The 13,187-nt window shown below is 44.4% G+C and overlaps 1 protein-coding gene across 1 annotated transcript in view; it reads left to right on the forward strand.

Moving 5' to 3' along the window:
• The window catches only part of LOC129864784 (ABC transporter G family member 23-like), a 43,146-nt gene extending 32,494 nt beyond the window's left edge, over positions 1-10,652 (forward strand). The window contains exons 16-20 of the mRNA XM_055937079.1: positions 153-241; positions 4,901-5,004; positions 5,573-5,732; positions 7,060-7,164; positions 8,907-10,652. Coding sequence (XP_055793054.1) covers positions 153-241; positions 4,901-5,004; positions 5,573-5,732; positions 7,060-7,164; positions 8,907-9,013 — 565 coding nt within the window. The 3' untranslated portion in view covers positions 9,014-10,652. The remainder of the gene's footprint in view (positions 1-152; positions 242-4,900; positions 5,005-5,572; positions 5,733-7,059; positions 7,165-8,906) is intronic.
• Positions 10,653-13,187: the final 2,535 nt, after the last annotated feature.

Consider the following 13,187-nt stretch of genomic DNA (forward strand, 5'->3'; position numbering starts at 1 on the left):
CATTCTACCCTCTCCCTCCTCTCTCCCCCTCCCGTCTCCCTCCTTCTCGCTCCCCCTCCCTCCTTCTCGCTCCCCCTCGCTCCTTCTCGCTCCCCCTCATTCTCTCCCTTCCCTTCGTCTCTCTCTCCCGCACGCCTTCTCTCTCTACACAGCATCACATTCTACCTGGCAGTGGGCTTGACGGCTCTGTCCTTCGTGATAGAGAGGAAGGAGGGGCTAATGGAAAGGTGCTGGGTCTCAGGTAAGAGGTCAAAGTTCACACAGTGGGCAACAAAATGCCACCCTATACCCTATTTAGTGCTTACATTTTGACCTGGGCAGAGCGTCCCAAACAGCATCTTATAGAGGGCTTGCAAGTACGTCACAAGTCACCTAGCAACCCCCATGTTGGAAGACCAAACTCAAGTCTGATGAAAGTCCTCCAACCAACCACATGGCTGGCTGCGTTTTGTTACCACCGGAAACTTCAGGAAGATTTCCCATTATTTCTAAGGACCAAGAAATTAGAGTCAGTGGGAGAACCTATTCAAGTAAGTAAATATATGTTGAAAATTATATTATTAGCTAGCTTGCTACAGAAACTAAGTGTGCAGGCTAACTCAAATTAGCTGCTAACGTAATGTTCGCTAGTTACCTAACTTTACATACTGTAGCTAGCTAGGTGAATTAAATATCACCAGTTTGCTAGCTTCATATTAGCTAGTTAGTTATCTTGATGTATTTATCGTTGTAACTCCCATGCCTTCCCAGTCCCACGCATGGCTGCACCTCTGCCCAGTGATGTGAAATCCATAGATTAGGGCCTAATGAATTTATTTCAATTGACTGATTTCCTATGAACTGATTTCCTATGAACTGTTATGAACTGTAACTCAGTAAAATCGTAGAAATGTTTGTATGTTGCGTTTATATTTTTGTTCAGTATATTTAATTCTATTTTTTATTTGTATTATTTATTTTTTAAATTCTGCATACACATGTTGGGAAGGGCTCATAAGCAAACATATCACAATAGTGTACACCAGTTACGTGCATGTGACAAATAAAATGTGATTAGATTTTGATCAGAATGATCCGCCATCTCCCCCTAGTGGTCAATACTGGTCAGTACACGGATGATGATCTGAGCCCATAGTGCACTATAGAGGGCTTGCAGTTGACGTACGACGCCTCCTGGCGGCCATGTTGGAAGACTACCGCATGAATTATTCTGACAACAGCCAAGTGTCTAATCCTAACTACATGAAAACAGTGCCTAAAACTAGTTGATTCATCACCATGGTCATTTTCTGTAGAGTAAACAATGTATACGAAATGCTTCAGTCTGGTTTTAGACCCCATCATAGCACTGAGACTGCACTTGTGAAGGTGGTAAATGACCTTTTAATGGCGTCAGACCGAGGCTCTGCATTTGTCCTCGTGCTCCTAGACCTTAGTGCTCCTAGAGCACCTTAGTGCTCCTAGACCTTAGATACCATCGATCACCACATTCTTTTGGAGAGATTGGAAACCCAAATTAGTCTACACGGACAAGTTCTGGCCTGGTTTAGATCATATCTGTCGGAAAGATATCAGTTTGTCTCTGTGAATGGTTTGTCCTCTGACAAATCAACTGTACATTTCGGTGTTCCTCAAGGTTACGTTTTAGGACCACTATTGTTTTCACTATATACACTGCTCCAAAAAATAAAGGGAACACTTAAACAACACAATGTAACTCCAAGTCAATCACACTTCTGTGAAATCAAACTGTCCACTTAGGAAGCAACACTGATTGACAATAAATTTCACATGCTGTTGTGCAAATGGAATAGACAAAAGGTGGAAATTATAGGCAATTAGCAAGGCACCCCCAAAAAAGGAGTGATTCTGCAGGTGGTGACCACAGACCACTTCTCAGTTCCTATGCTTCCTGGCTGATGTTTTGGTCACTTTTGAATGCTGGCGGTGCTCTCACTCTAGTGGTAGCATGAGACGGAGTCTACAACCCACACAAGTGGCTCAGGTAGTGCAGTTCATCCAGGATGGCACATCAATGCGAGCTGTGGCAAAAAGGTTTGCTGTGTCTGTCAGCGTAGTGTCCAGAGCATGCAGGCGCTACCAGGAGACAGGCCAGTACATCAGGAGACGTGGAGGAGGCCGTAGGAGGGCAACAACCCAGCAGCAGGACCGCTACCTCCGCCTTTGTGCAAGGAGGTGCACTGCCAGCGCCCTGCAAAATGACCTCCAGCAGGCCACAAATGTGCATGTGTCATCTCTTCAGTGGGTCATATGATTGATTGTAGTCTGGCCCAGGAGTGTGAAGGTGAACGGAAAGGCTCTGGAACAACGAACCGCCCTTGCTGTCTCTGCCTGGCCGGTTCCCCTCTCTCCACTGGGATTCTCTGCCTCTAACCATATTACAGGGGCTGAGTCACTGGCTTACTGGTGCTCTTCCATGGCGTCCCTAGGAGGGGTGCGTCACTTGAGTGGGTTGAGTCGCTGACGTGATCTTCCTGTCCGGGTTGGCGCCCCCCCCCTTGGGTTGTGCCGTGGCGGAGATCTTTGTGGGCTATACTCGGCCTTGTCTCAGGATGGTAAGTTGGTGGTTGAAGATATCCCTCTAGTGGTGTGGGGGCTGTGCTTTGGCAAAGTGGGTGGGGTTATATCCTTCCTGTTTGGCCCTGTCCGGGGGTATCATTGGATGGGGCCACAGTGTCTCCTGACCCCTCCTGTCTCAGCCTCCAGTATTTATGCTGCAGTAGTTTGTGTCGGGGGGCTAGGGTCAGTTTGTTATATCTGGAGTACTTCTCCTGTCTTATCAGGTGCCCTGTGTGAATTTAAGTATGCTCTCTCTAATTCTCTCTTTCTCTCTTTCTTTCTCTCTCTCGGAGGACCTGAGCCCTAGGACCATGCCTCAGGACTACCTGGCATGATGACTCCTTGCTGTCCGCAGTCCACCTGGCCGTGCTGCTGCTCCAGTTTCAACTGTTCTGCCTGCGGCTATGGAACCCTGACCTGTTCACCGGATGTGCTACCTGTCCCAGACCTGCTGTTTTCAACTCTCTAGAGACAGCAGGAGCGGTAGAGATACTCTTAATGATCGGCTGTGAAAAGCCAACTGACATTTACTCCTGAGGTGCTGACTTGCTGCACCCTCGACAACTACTGTGATTATTATTATTTGACCATGCTGGTCATTTATGAACATTTGAACATCTTGGCCATGTTCTGTTATAATCTCCACCCGGCACAGCCAGAAGAGGACTGGCCACCCCTCATAGCCTGGTTCCTCTCTAGGTTTCTTCCTAGGTTTTGGGCTTTCTAGGGAGTTTTTCCTAGCCACCGTGCTTCTACACCTGCATTGCTTGCTGTTTGGGGTTTTAGGCTGGGTTTCTGTACAGCACTTTGAGATATCAGCTGATGTAAGAAGGGCTATATAAATAAATTTGATTTGATTTTTGATATTTGATATTTGGCAGAGGATGGCTACTTTGAAGAATCTCAAATATAAAATACATTTTGATTTGTTTAACACTTTTCTGTTTACGACACGATTCCATATGTGTTATTTCATAGTTTTGATGTCTTCAAAAAAATTGAGTAAAAATAGTAAAAATAAAGAAAACCCCTTGAATGAATAGGTGTGTACACATTTTTGACTGGTACTATATGTGAATGTGTGTTTGTGTTGTTTCGGTATGCGTTGTGTCTAATGGGTGTGTGTTTATGTAGTGTATGTGAGTGTGTTTGGGTTCTGTGTGGGAGTGTCAATGTAGTGTGTGTGAGTGTGTATATATAGTCTAGTGAGTGTGTGCACGGTCAGTGCTGATGGGCTCAGTGCAGATAGGCTCAGTGCAGATAGGCTCAGTGCAGATAGGCTCAGTGCAGATAGGCTCAGTGCTGATAGGCTCAATGCAGATAGGCTCAGTGCAGACAGGCTCAATGCAGATAGGCTCAGTGCAGATAGGCTCAGTGCAGATAGGCTCAGTGCAGATAGGCTCAGTGCAGATAGGCTCAATGCAGATAGGCTCAATGCAGATAGGCTCAGTGCTGATAGGGTCAGTCCAATATTTGACTATTTAGCTAAATCAACATGGGCCCCACATTTTCCTCTATGTTCTTCCTATCCTCTCTATCTCTCCCTCTTCTTTTCTCTCTCCTTCTTACTCCTCTCTCTTTCTCTCTATTCCTCCTTCTCTCTCTATCCCTCTCTTTCTTATTCTATCTCTCTCCTTACTTTCTCTCTTTCTCTCTCTCTCTCTTTCTCTCACTCTCTCTCTCTCTCTCTCTATTCCTCATTCTCACTCTCTCCCTCTCTCTCAATTCAATTCAATTCAATTTGCTTTATTGGCATGACGTAACAATGTACATATTACCAAAGCTTATTTAGGATATTTACAATATAAAAAATAAAAATGAGAATCAAAATTGTCAAAGGGACAACAGTAACAACAATAACCAAGTGTCAAAATAACTATACATTCAACAATAACAATAAGCATACAGTAGAGTACATGTGCAAGTTGATTGGTCTGTCAGACACTGTCCCTCAACTTATGGCAGGCAGCAATGTAGTGCGCTGCCAACCCACAGCTCTCTGCGTCCTCCCCCAACAGGACGGGCAGTCTATCCTCATCAGAGAGGTCTTTGAAACCTTGAATAAGGGTTTCAAATTTGGGGAAATGACACTCTCTAATTGTTTTATATTTTTTACATTTTGTCAGGAAATGTCTCAGGTTCTGCTGTTGTGCAGTGGTTGCACAGCCTTTCCTCTACAGGGAGCCAGATTTTCCTGTGTCTACCCTTCTCAATGGCAAGGCTGTGCTCACTGAGCCTGTACTTTGTCAAGGTTTTTCTAAGGTTTTGATCAGTAACCATGATCAAATATTTCGCCACAGTGTACTGTCTCTCTCTCCAGGTGTGAGTTCAATGGAGACCGTGCTGGCGTATCTCATCTCCCAGCTGATTATCATCAGTGTCCAGATCATTCTACTACTGATCTTAATGCTGCTTGTCTTTAAGGTAACACACACACACACACACACACACACACACACACACACACACACACACACACACACACACACACACACACACACACACACACACACACACACACACAGGTCTCTGTATTGTGACAATAGAAAGAGTATGCAACAGACACTATATCATTGAATAACATGACATGCTCTTTCACCTTCCCCTCTCTTGTTACCATCCCTCCTTTGCTGTCTTTCTCACTTTTTACTCTCTCCTCCTCCAATCCCTGTCCTCTCTCTCTCCGTCCTTCTCCCCCTCCTCCAATCCCTGTCCTCTCTCTCTCCGTCCTTCTCCCCCTCCTCCAATCCCTGTCCTCTCTCTCTCCGTCCTTCTCCCCCTCCAATCCCTGTCCTCTCTCTCTCCGTCCTCCCCCCCCCCCCCCCCCTCTCGCTTTCCTTCCCCTCTTTCTTCCTCTTTCTCCCCCTCCTCCGCCTCTCTCTCTCCCTCCCTCCCTCCCTCCCTCCCTCCCTCCCCCCTCCTCCGCCTCTCTCCCTCCCTCCCTCCCTCCCTCCCTCCCCCCTCCTCCGCCTCTCTCCCTCCCTCCCTCCAGATCCCTAATGAGGGGAGCCTGGTGTTGGTTATAGCTCTGATCGTGCTGCAGGGCATAACAGGCACTTCCTTTGGTCTGGTCATCTCATCCGCCATCGATGACGAACAGAACGCCACCCAAGCTGCCCTTGGTATATTCTACCCCAACCTCATCGTCAGTGGTACGTCACATACACACACACTGTCTTTTACCTCAACCTCATCGTCAGTGGTACGTCACATACACACACACTGTCTTCTACCCCAACCTCATCGTCAGTGGTACGTCACACACTGTCTTCTACCCCAACCTCATCGTCAGTGGTACGTCACACACTGTCTTCTACCCCAACCTCATCGTCAGTGGTACGTCACATACACACACACTGTCTTTTACCTCAACCTCATCGTCAGTGGTACGTCACACACTCACACACGGACGCACAGAGACACACACACACACTCACACACTGTCTTTTACCTCAACCTCATCGTCAGTGGTACGTCACATACACACACACTGTCTTTTACCTCAACCTCATCGTCAGTGGTACGTCACACACTCACACACGGACGCACAGAGACACACACACACACTCACACACTGTCTTTTACCTCAACCTCATCGTCAGTGGTACGTCACACACTCACACACGGACGCACAGAGACACACACACACACTCACACACTGTCTTTTACCTCAACCTCATCGTCAGTGGTACGTCACACACTCACACACGGACGCACAGAGACACACACACACACTCACACACTGTCTTTTACCTCAACCTCATCGTCAGTGGTACGTCACATACACACACACTGTCTTTTACCTCAACCTCATCGTCAGTGGTACTTCACACACTCACATAAGGACGCACAGAGACACACACACTCACACACTGTCTTTTACCTCAATCTCAGTGGTCACACACTCACACACGGACACACGTACACACACTAGCACACAGAGACACACACACACACACACACACACTAGCACACAGAGACACACACACACACACACTGTCTTTTACCTCAATGGTGAGTGGTAGGTTTTAGGGGGGTTGATTTCTGTAACTATGCCAAACTACAATAGTGTCTTCCATGTTCTCTCAATAAAGTTGAATTAAATCCTATTCAGTTCAGTCCAATTACTCTTTCTGAAAATAACACTTTCTTGGAAGAAAATCCATGTTGCCGAAGCAGATCAGTTTAGGACATGTCTCTGTCTTCTGAGCCTCACAAAGAAGAACAGCACACACACACATCTCACACTCTCTTTCTCTAAGACTCTCTGTTTCTCTCTGTCTCTCTCTTTCTCTAAGACTCTCTGTTTCTCTCTGTCTCTCTCTTTCTCTGACACTCTCTCTTTCTCTAAGACTCTCTGTTTCTCTAAGTCTCTCTCTTTCTCTGACACTCTCTCTTTCTCTAAGACTCTCTGTTTCTCTCTTTCTCTAAGTATCTCTCTGTTTCTCTAAGTCTCTCTCTTTCCTCCTCTCCCTACAGGTATAATCTGGCCTGTGGAGTGCATCCCCTATCCACTACGTTACATCAGTCTGGCCCTGCCCCAGACCTATGCTTCTGAAGCCCTGCGATGCATAATGTACAGAGGTAACACACACACACACACACAGACACACACACACACAGACATACACACACACACACAAATATAAATACTGTACATAAACTCAGCAACAACAAAAAAATGTCCTCTCACTGTCAACTGCGTTTATTTTCAGCAAACTTAACATGTGTAAATATGTGTGTGAACATAACAAGATTCAACAACTGAGACATAAACTGAACAAGTTCCACAGACATGTGACAAACAGAAATGGAATAATGTGTCCCTGAACAAAGGTCAAAATCAAAAGTAACAATCAGTATCTGCTGTGGCCACCAGCTGCATTAAGTACTGTAGTGCATCTCCTCCTCGTGGACTGCACCAGATTTGCCAGTTCTTGCTGTGAGATGTTACCCCACTCTTCCACCAATGCAACTGCAAGTTCCCAGACATTTCTGGGGGGAATGGCCCTAGCCCTCACCCTCCGATCCAACAGGTCCCAGACGTGCTCAATGGGATTGAGATCCGGGCTCTTCGATGGCCATGGCAAAACACTGACATTCCTGTCTTGCAGGAAATCACACACAGAACGAGCAGTATGGCTGGTGGCATTGTCATGCTGGAGGGTCATGTCAGGATGAGCCTGCAGGAAGGGTACCACATGAGGGAGGAGGATGTCTTCCCTGTAACGCATAGCGTTGAGATTGCCTGCAACGACAACAAGCTCAGTCCGATGATGCTGTGACACACCGCCCCAGACCATGACAGATCCTCCCCCTCCAAATCGATCCCGCTCCAGAGTACAGGCCTCGGTGTAACACTCATTCCTTCGACGATAAACGCGAATCCGACCATCACCCCTGGTGAGACAAAACCGCGACTCATCAGTGAAGAGCACTTTTTGCCAGTCCTGTCTGGTCCAGCGACGGTGGGTTTGTGCCCATAGGCGAGGTGAGGATCTGCATTACAACAGGCCTACAAGCCCTCAGTCCAGCCTCTCTCAGCCTATTGCGGACAGTCTGAACACTGATGGAGGGATTGTGCGTTCCTGGTGTAACTCGGGCAGTTGTTGTTGCCATCCTGTACCTGTCCCGCAGAGGTGATGTTCGGATGTATCGATCCTGTGCTGGTGTTGTTACATGTGGTCTGCCACTGCGAGGACGATCAGCTGTCCGTCCTGTCTCCCTGTAGCGCTGTCTTAAGCGTCTCAAAGTACTGACATTGCAATTTTTTGCCCTGGTCACATCTGCAGTCCTCATGCCTCCTTGCAGCATGCCTAAGGCACGTTCACGCAGATGAGCAGGGACCCTGGGCATCTTTCTTTGGTATTTTTCAGAATCAGTAGAAAGGCCTCTTTAGTGTCCTAAGTTTTGTGACCTTAATTGCCTACCGTCTGTAAGCTGTTAGTGTCTTAACGACCGTTCCACGTGTTCATATTCATTAATTGTTTATGGTTCATTGAACAAGCATGGGAAACAGTGTTTAAACCCTTTACAATGAAAATCTGTGAAGTTATTTGTATTTTTACGAATTATCTATGAAAGACAAGGTCCTGGAAAAGGAACGTTTCTTTTTTTGCTGAGTTTACATACATACACACAGACATATATACATACTGTACATACATACATACATAGTCCCGAGCTCACAGTGGAGGAGAGATATTCTGCTCTCTCTCTCTCTGTCTGTCTGTCTGATCTTCACATCACAGTACAAACACACACACACAAACTCTCTCACACACACACAGAGAGAAAGACACCATCTTATCTTGCCTCTCCCTCAGGCTGGGGTCTCTCCAGGATGATAGTGTGGCGAGGCTTTGTTGTCACCCTGGGCTGGAACACTTTCTTCGTCATCCTGGCCATCGTCATCCTCAAGCTGAGGATGTGAGATGCCTACTCAGGGAAGATGTGTGCCTATGTAGTGTATGTGAGTGTGTGAGGGTTTTGTGTGGGAGTGTCAATGTGGTGTGTGTAAGTGAGTGTCTATATGGTGTGTGTATATATAGTCTAGTGAGTGTGTATATGGTGTGTGTATATATCGTCTAGTGAGTGTGTGTAGGGTCAGTGCAGATAGGGTAACTTTCCCCTTCAGTCACGTTAGTTTGGCTACTCAACCTATCTATTTGTCATTCACAAACCAATCAGAATGCCTGAAATGTGTGTCTGGACACTGCACCCGCCCACTCAGGTGTTATGAAGTGTAATCGCCGTCAGAAGAGTGACCATCGTCTGAGGACTGTTATTATGGACAATAACATGAATGGGTATAATACGTTTACAGCAGGATTCTACTGTACTGCCCTTATAACTCTGTAATGTTAGTGTGTATTCCCGATACTGCTTTGCATATTGTTGATAGTTAATTGCCATTATTGCTTTGGTTGCACAGGTGTTTTATGTAGGAGATTTGTTGTACTGGTTACACAAGGGTCGAATTGTTAAAAGTTAAGAAGGGGCGTGCTTTTTTGTAAAAGCAGCTGTTAATTGGTCAGTTCTGAGGACTCCTAGGAGGCTTAGGCCTATGTCCAGGGGGAATTCAAACACAATTCAATCACAATTCAGGTGTATTCAGGATGCTTTGAATTTTGAATGAAACCTCAAAACTAAAAGGACAAAACAAGCTACTTGAGGGGCATTTCAATGTTTCCTTTTGACTTCAACACTGTCCAGGACATCAAAAATTCAATTGCCTACAAAAATGTATAGCCTCATTAGACTTATTTTCAAAGGCACAACTAGGTTGCCTGACAACTCAAACTGAATTCTTCCGCCGCTCTATGTTCGCTACATACTTCATTGTGGAGAAGGAACTAACGTCCGTGGGCATGGCGTAGCTTTTGGCCAGAGCAAGGATTTGGGGTAGTCAGGCGAACTAGGCGTATGTGTTGTTTCAGTCCCATATGTCATGTCTTTCTAGAATGCCCTTTTAAGAAAAATTCATTGGGAAAATGTTTGGTCTCTTTCTCAGGAGTTTCTTTTAACTAATAAGATTAAAGAAGTTTAATATAAATGAATCCACAAGTGCTACCCTACTAAACATTTTCTTGAAGTTTAAAAAATACTTTGATGTTTCTTGTACCTTCTGTAATGATCAACAGGAGACTGCTTCACATTTAGTTTGGTATTGCTCTTATACCAGGAAGCTGTGGCAAGATATCTGGAGATTGTTTTTGATCATAAACATTTCCCCTTCTACTTGAAAATGTGATATTTGGTTTTAAAAGTATAGCAAAGTCTTTCTTCTTAAATCAACCTCATTGTTAATTTAGCTCAATTCCATATTCATAAATGTAAATGACTGAGTCAAAAACCTCTTTACTATTTTTGAGAATGAAATTGAACAATATATAAACAACATTTCTTCTTCTGATAACAAGAAAGCAACCAAAAGGTTGAATGTAGTAACAAGGTGTTGACATAATGTATGGTCTGTATTACCCTGACTGTTGTTTGCCATGTGTGGATTCTCTGTTGTGTACTCTGTTTTTCTATATGGGTATTTTTTTAACAATAAAATAAAAAAGACAACTAGGCATATCAGACTACAAATAAGCAGTTTGTTGTCCTGGCAACTGGGAAGAAGTGGAACAATATAAGAAGCCTGGAGAATAACAGTGATGTTCTTGCTGACACAAGCAAACTAATTACCCTGTATTTGTTACACTGATTTATGTTAGATGTTGTAAAATGTGGTTTAGTATAGGTTGGAGACAGAAATGTGGTTTAGTATAGGTTGGAGACAGAAATGAGGTTTAGTATAGGTTGGAGACAGACATGAGGTTTAGTATAGGTTGGAGACAGACATGTGGTTTAGTATAGGTTGGAGACAGACATGAGGTTTAGTATAGGTTGGAGACAGAAATGAGGTTTATAGGTTGGAGACAGACATGAGGTTTAGTATAGGTTGGAGACAGACATGAGGTTTAGTATAGGTTGGAGACAGAAATGTGGTTTAGTATAGGTTGGAGACAGAAATGTGGTTTATAGGTTGGAGACAGACATGAGGTTTAGTATAGGTTGGAGACAGAAATGTGGTTTATAGGTTGGAGACAGAAATGTGGTTTATAGGTTGGAGACAGACATGTGGTTTAGTATAGGTTGGAGACAGAAATGAGGTTTAGTATAGGTTGGAGACAGAAATGTGGTTTAGTATAGGTTGGAGACAGAAATGAGGTTTAGTATAGGTTGGAGACAGAAATGTGGTTTAGTATAGGTTGGAGACAGAAATGAGGTTTAGTATAGGTTGGAGACAGAAATGTGGTTTAGTATAGGTTGGAGACAGAAATTAGGTTTAGTATAGGTTGGAGACAGAAATGTGGTTTAGTATAGGTTGGAGACAGAAATGTGGTTTAGTATAGGTTGGAGACAGAAATGAGGTTTAGTATAGGTTGGAGACAGACATGTGGTTTATAGGTTGGAGACAGAAATGAGGTTTAGTATAGGTTGGAGACAGACATGAGGTTTAGTATAGGTTGGAGACAGACATGTGGTTTAGTATAGGTTGGAGACAGACATCAGGTTTAGTATAGGTTGGAGACAGAAATGAGGTTTAGTATAGGTTGGAGACAGACATGAGGTTTAGTACAGGTTGGAGACAGACATGTGGTTTAGTATAGGTTGGAGACAGAAATTAGGTTTATAGGTTGGAGACAGACATGAGGTTTATTATAGGTTGGAGACAGAAATGTGGTTTATAGGTTGGAGACAGACATGAGGTTTAGTATAGGTTGGAGACAGAAATGAGGTTTAGTATAGGTTGGAGACAGAAATGTGATTTATAGGTTGGAGACAGACATGAGGTTTAGTATAGGTTGGAGACAGAAATGAGGTTTAGTATAGGTTGGAGACAGAAATGAGGTTTAGTATAGGTTGGAGACAGAAATGAGGTTTAGTATAGGTTGGAGACAGAAATGTGGTTTAGTATAGGTTGGAGACAGAAATGTGGTTTAGTATAGGTTGGAGACAGACATGTGGTTTAGTATAGGTTGGAGACAGAAATGTGGTTTAGTATAGGTTGGAGACAGAAATGAGGTTTATAGGTTGGAGACAGAAATGTGGTTTAGTATAGGTTGGAGACAGACATGAGATTTAGTATAGGTTGGAGACAGAAATGTGGTTTAGTATAGGTTGGAGACAGAAATGTGGTTTAGTATAGGTTGGAGACAGAAATGAGGTTTAGTATAGGTTGGAGACAGAAATGTGGTTTAGTATAGGTTGGAGACAGAAATGTGGTTTAGTATAGGTTGGAGACAGAAATGAGGTTTAGTATAGGTTGGAGACAGAAATGTGGTTTAGTATAGGTTGGAGACAGACGTGGTTTAGTATAGGTTGGAGACAGACATGAGGTTTAGTATAGGTTGGAGACAGACATGTGGTTTAGTATAGATTGGAGACAGACATGTGGTTTAGTATAGGTTGGAGACAGAAATGAGGTTTAGTATAGGTTGGAGACAGAAATGTGGTTTAGTATAGGTTGGAGACAGAAATGAGGGTCTCTCAGCAGCATCTGGTCTCCCATCCAGGGACTGACCCTTCTTAGCTTCAGAGGCAAGCAGCAGTTGGATACAGGATGGTATGCTGCTGGCCTTTGCTGCACAACAGTGAGTAAACAAACAGCACATGACTGGGGACGACCGGTAAGCTTCATAATGAAACATTGTGACAGTTGAAGGGAACAACTTAATCTCCTTCATCTCCTAATGTATTGCACGAGTTGACTGCAGGTATTCACTTAAAAAGTAGATACAAATATTCAAATGTTTTAAAATAAACTTCAAATAAATAGTTACGATGGTATTAAAAAAAAAAACATCCCGTGGCTTTTTACAAATACCCCGGTATACGGTACACCGCCCAAGCCTACTTGGCACCTGAAAGTGCACCTCAATAGGCTAAAGAGGATCCTCTTTCCATTGGCTCGGTGCAGCAAGCTCTTCCCTTGGTTGCCTTGCCTACGTGAACACTGACAGATGCGGGTCAGTCGGCGCTGTACATGGCTGCTCAGAATGGACACCTGGATGTGGTCCAACTCCTCCTTGAAACAGACGCTGACCCCCAACAAG

Source organism: Salvelinus fontinalis, chromosome 1 (genome assembly GCF_029448725.1).
Source record: "Salvelinus fontinalis isolate EN_2023a chromosome 1, ASM2944872v1, whole genome shotgun sequence".
NCBI classification, from domain to species: domain Eukaryota; kingdom Metazoa; phylum Chordata; class Actinopteri; order Salmoniformes; family Salmonidae; genus Salvelinus; species Salvelinus fontinalis.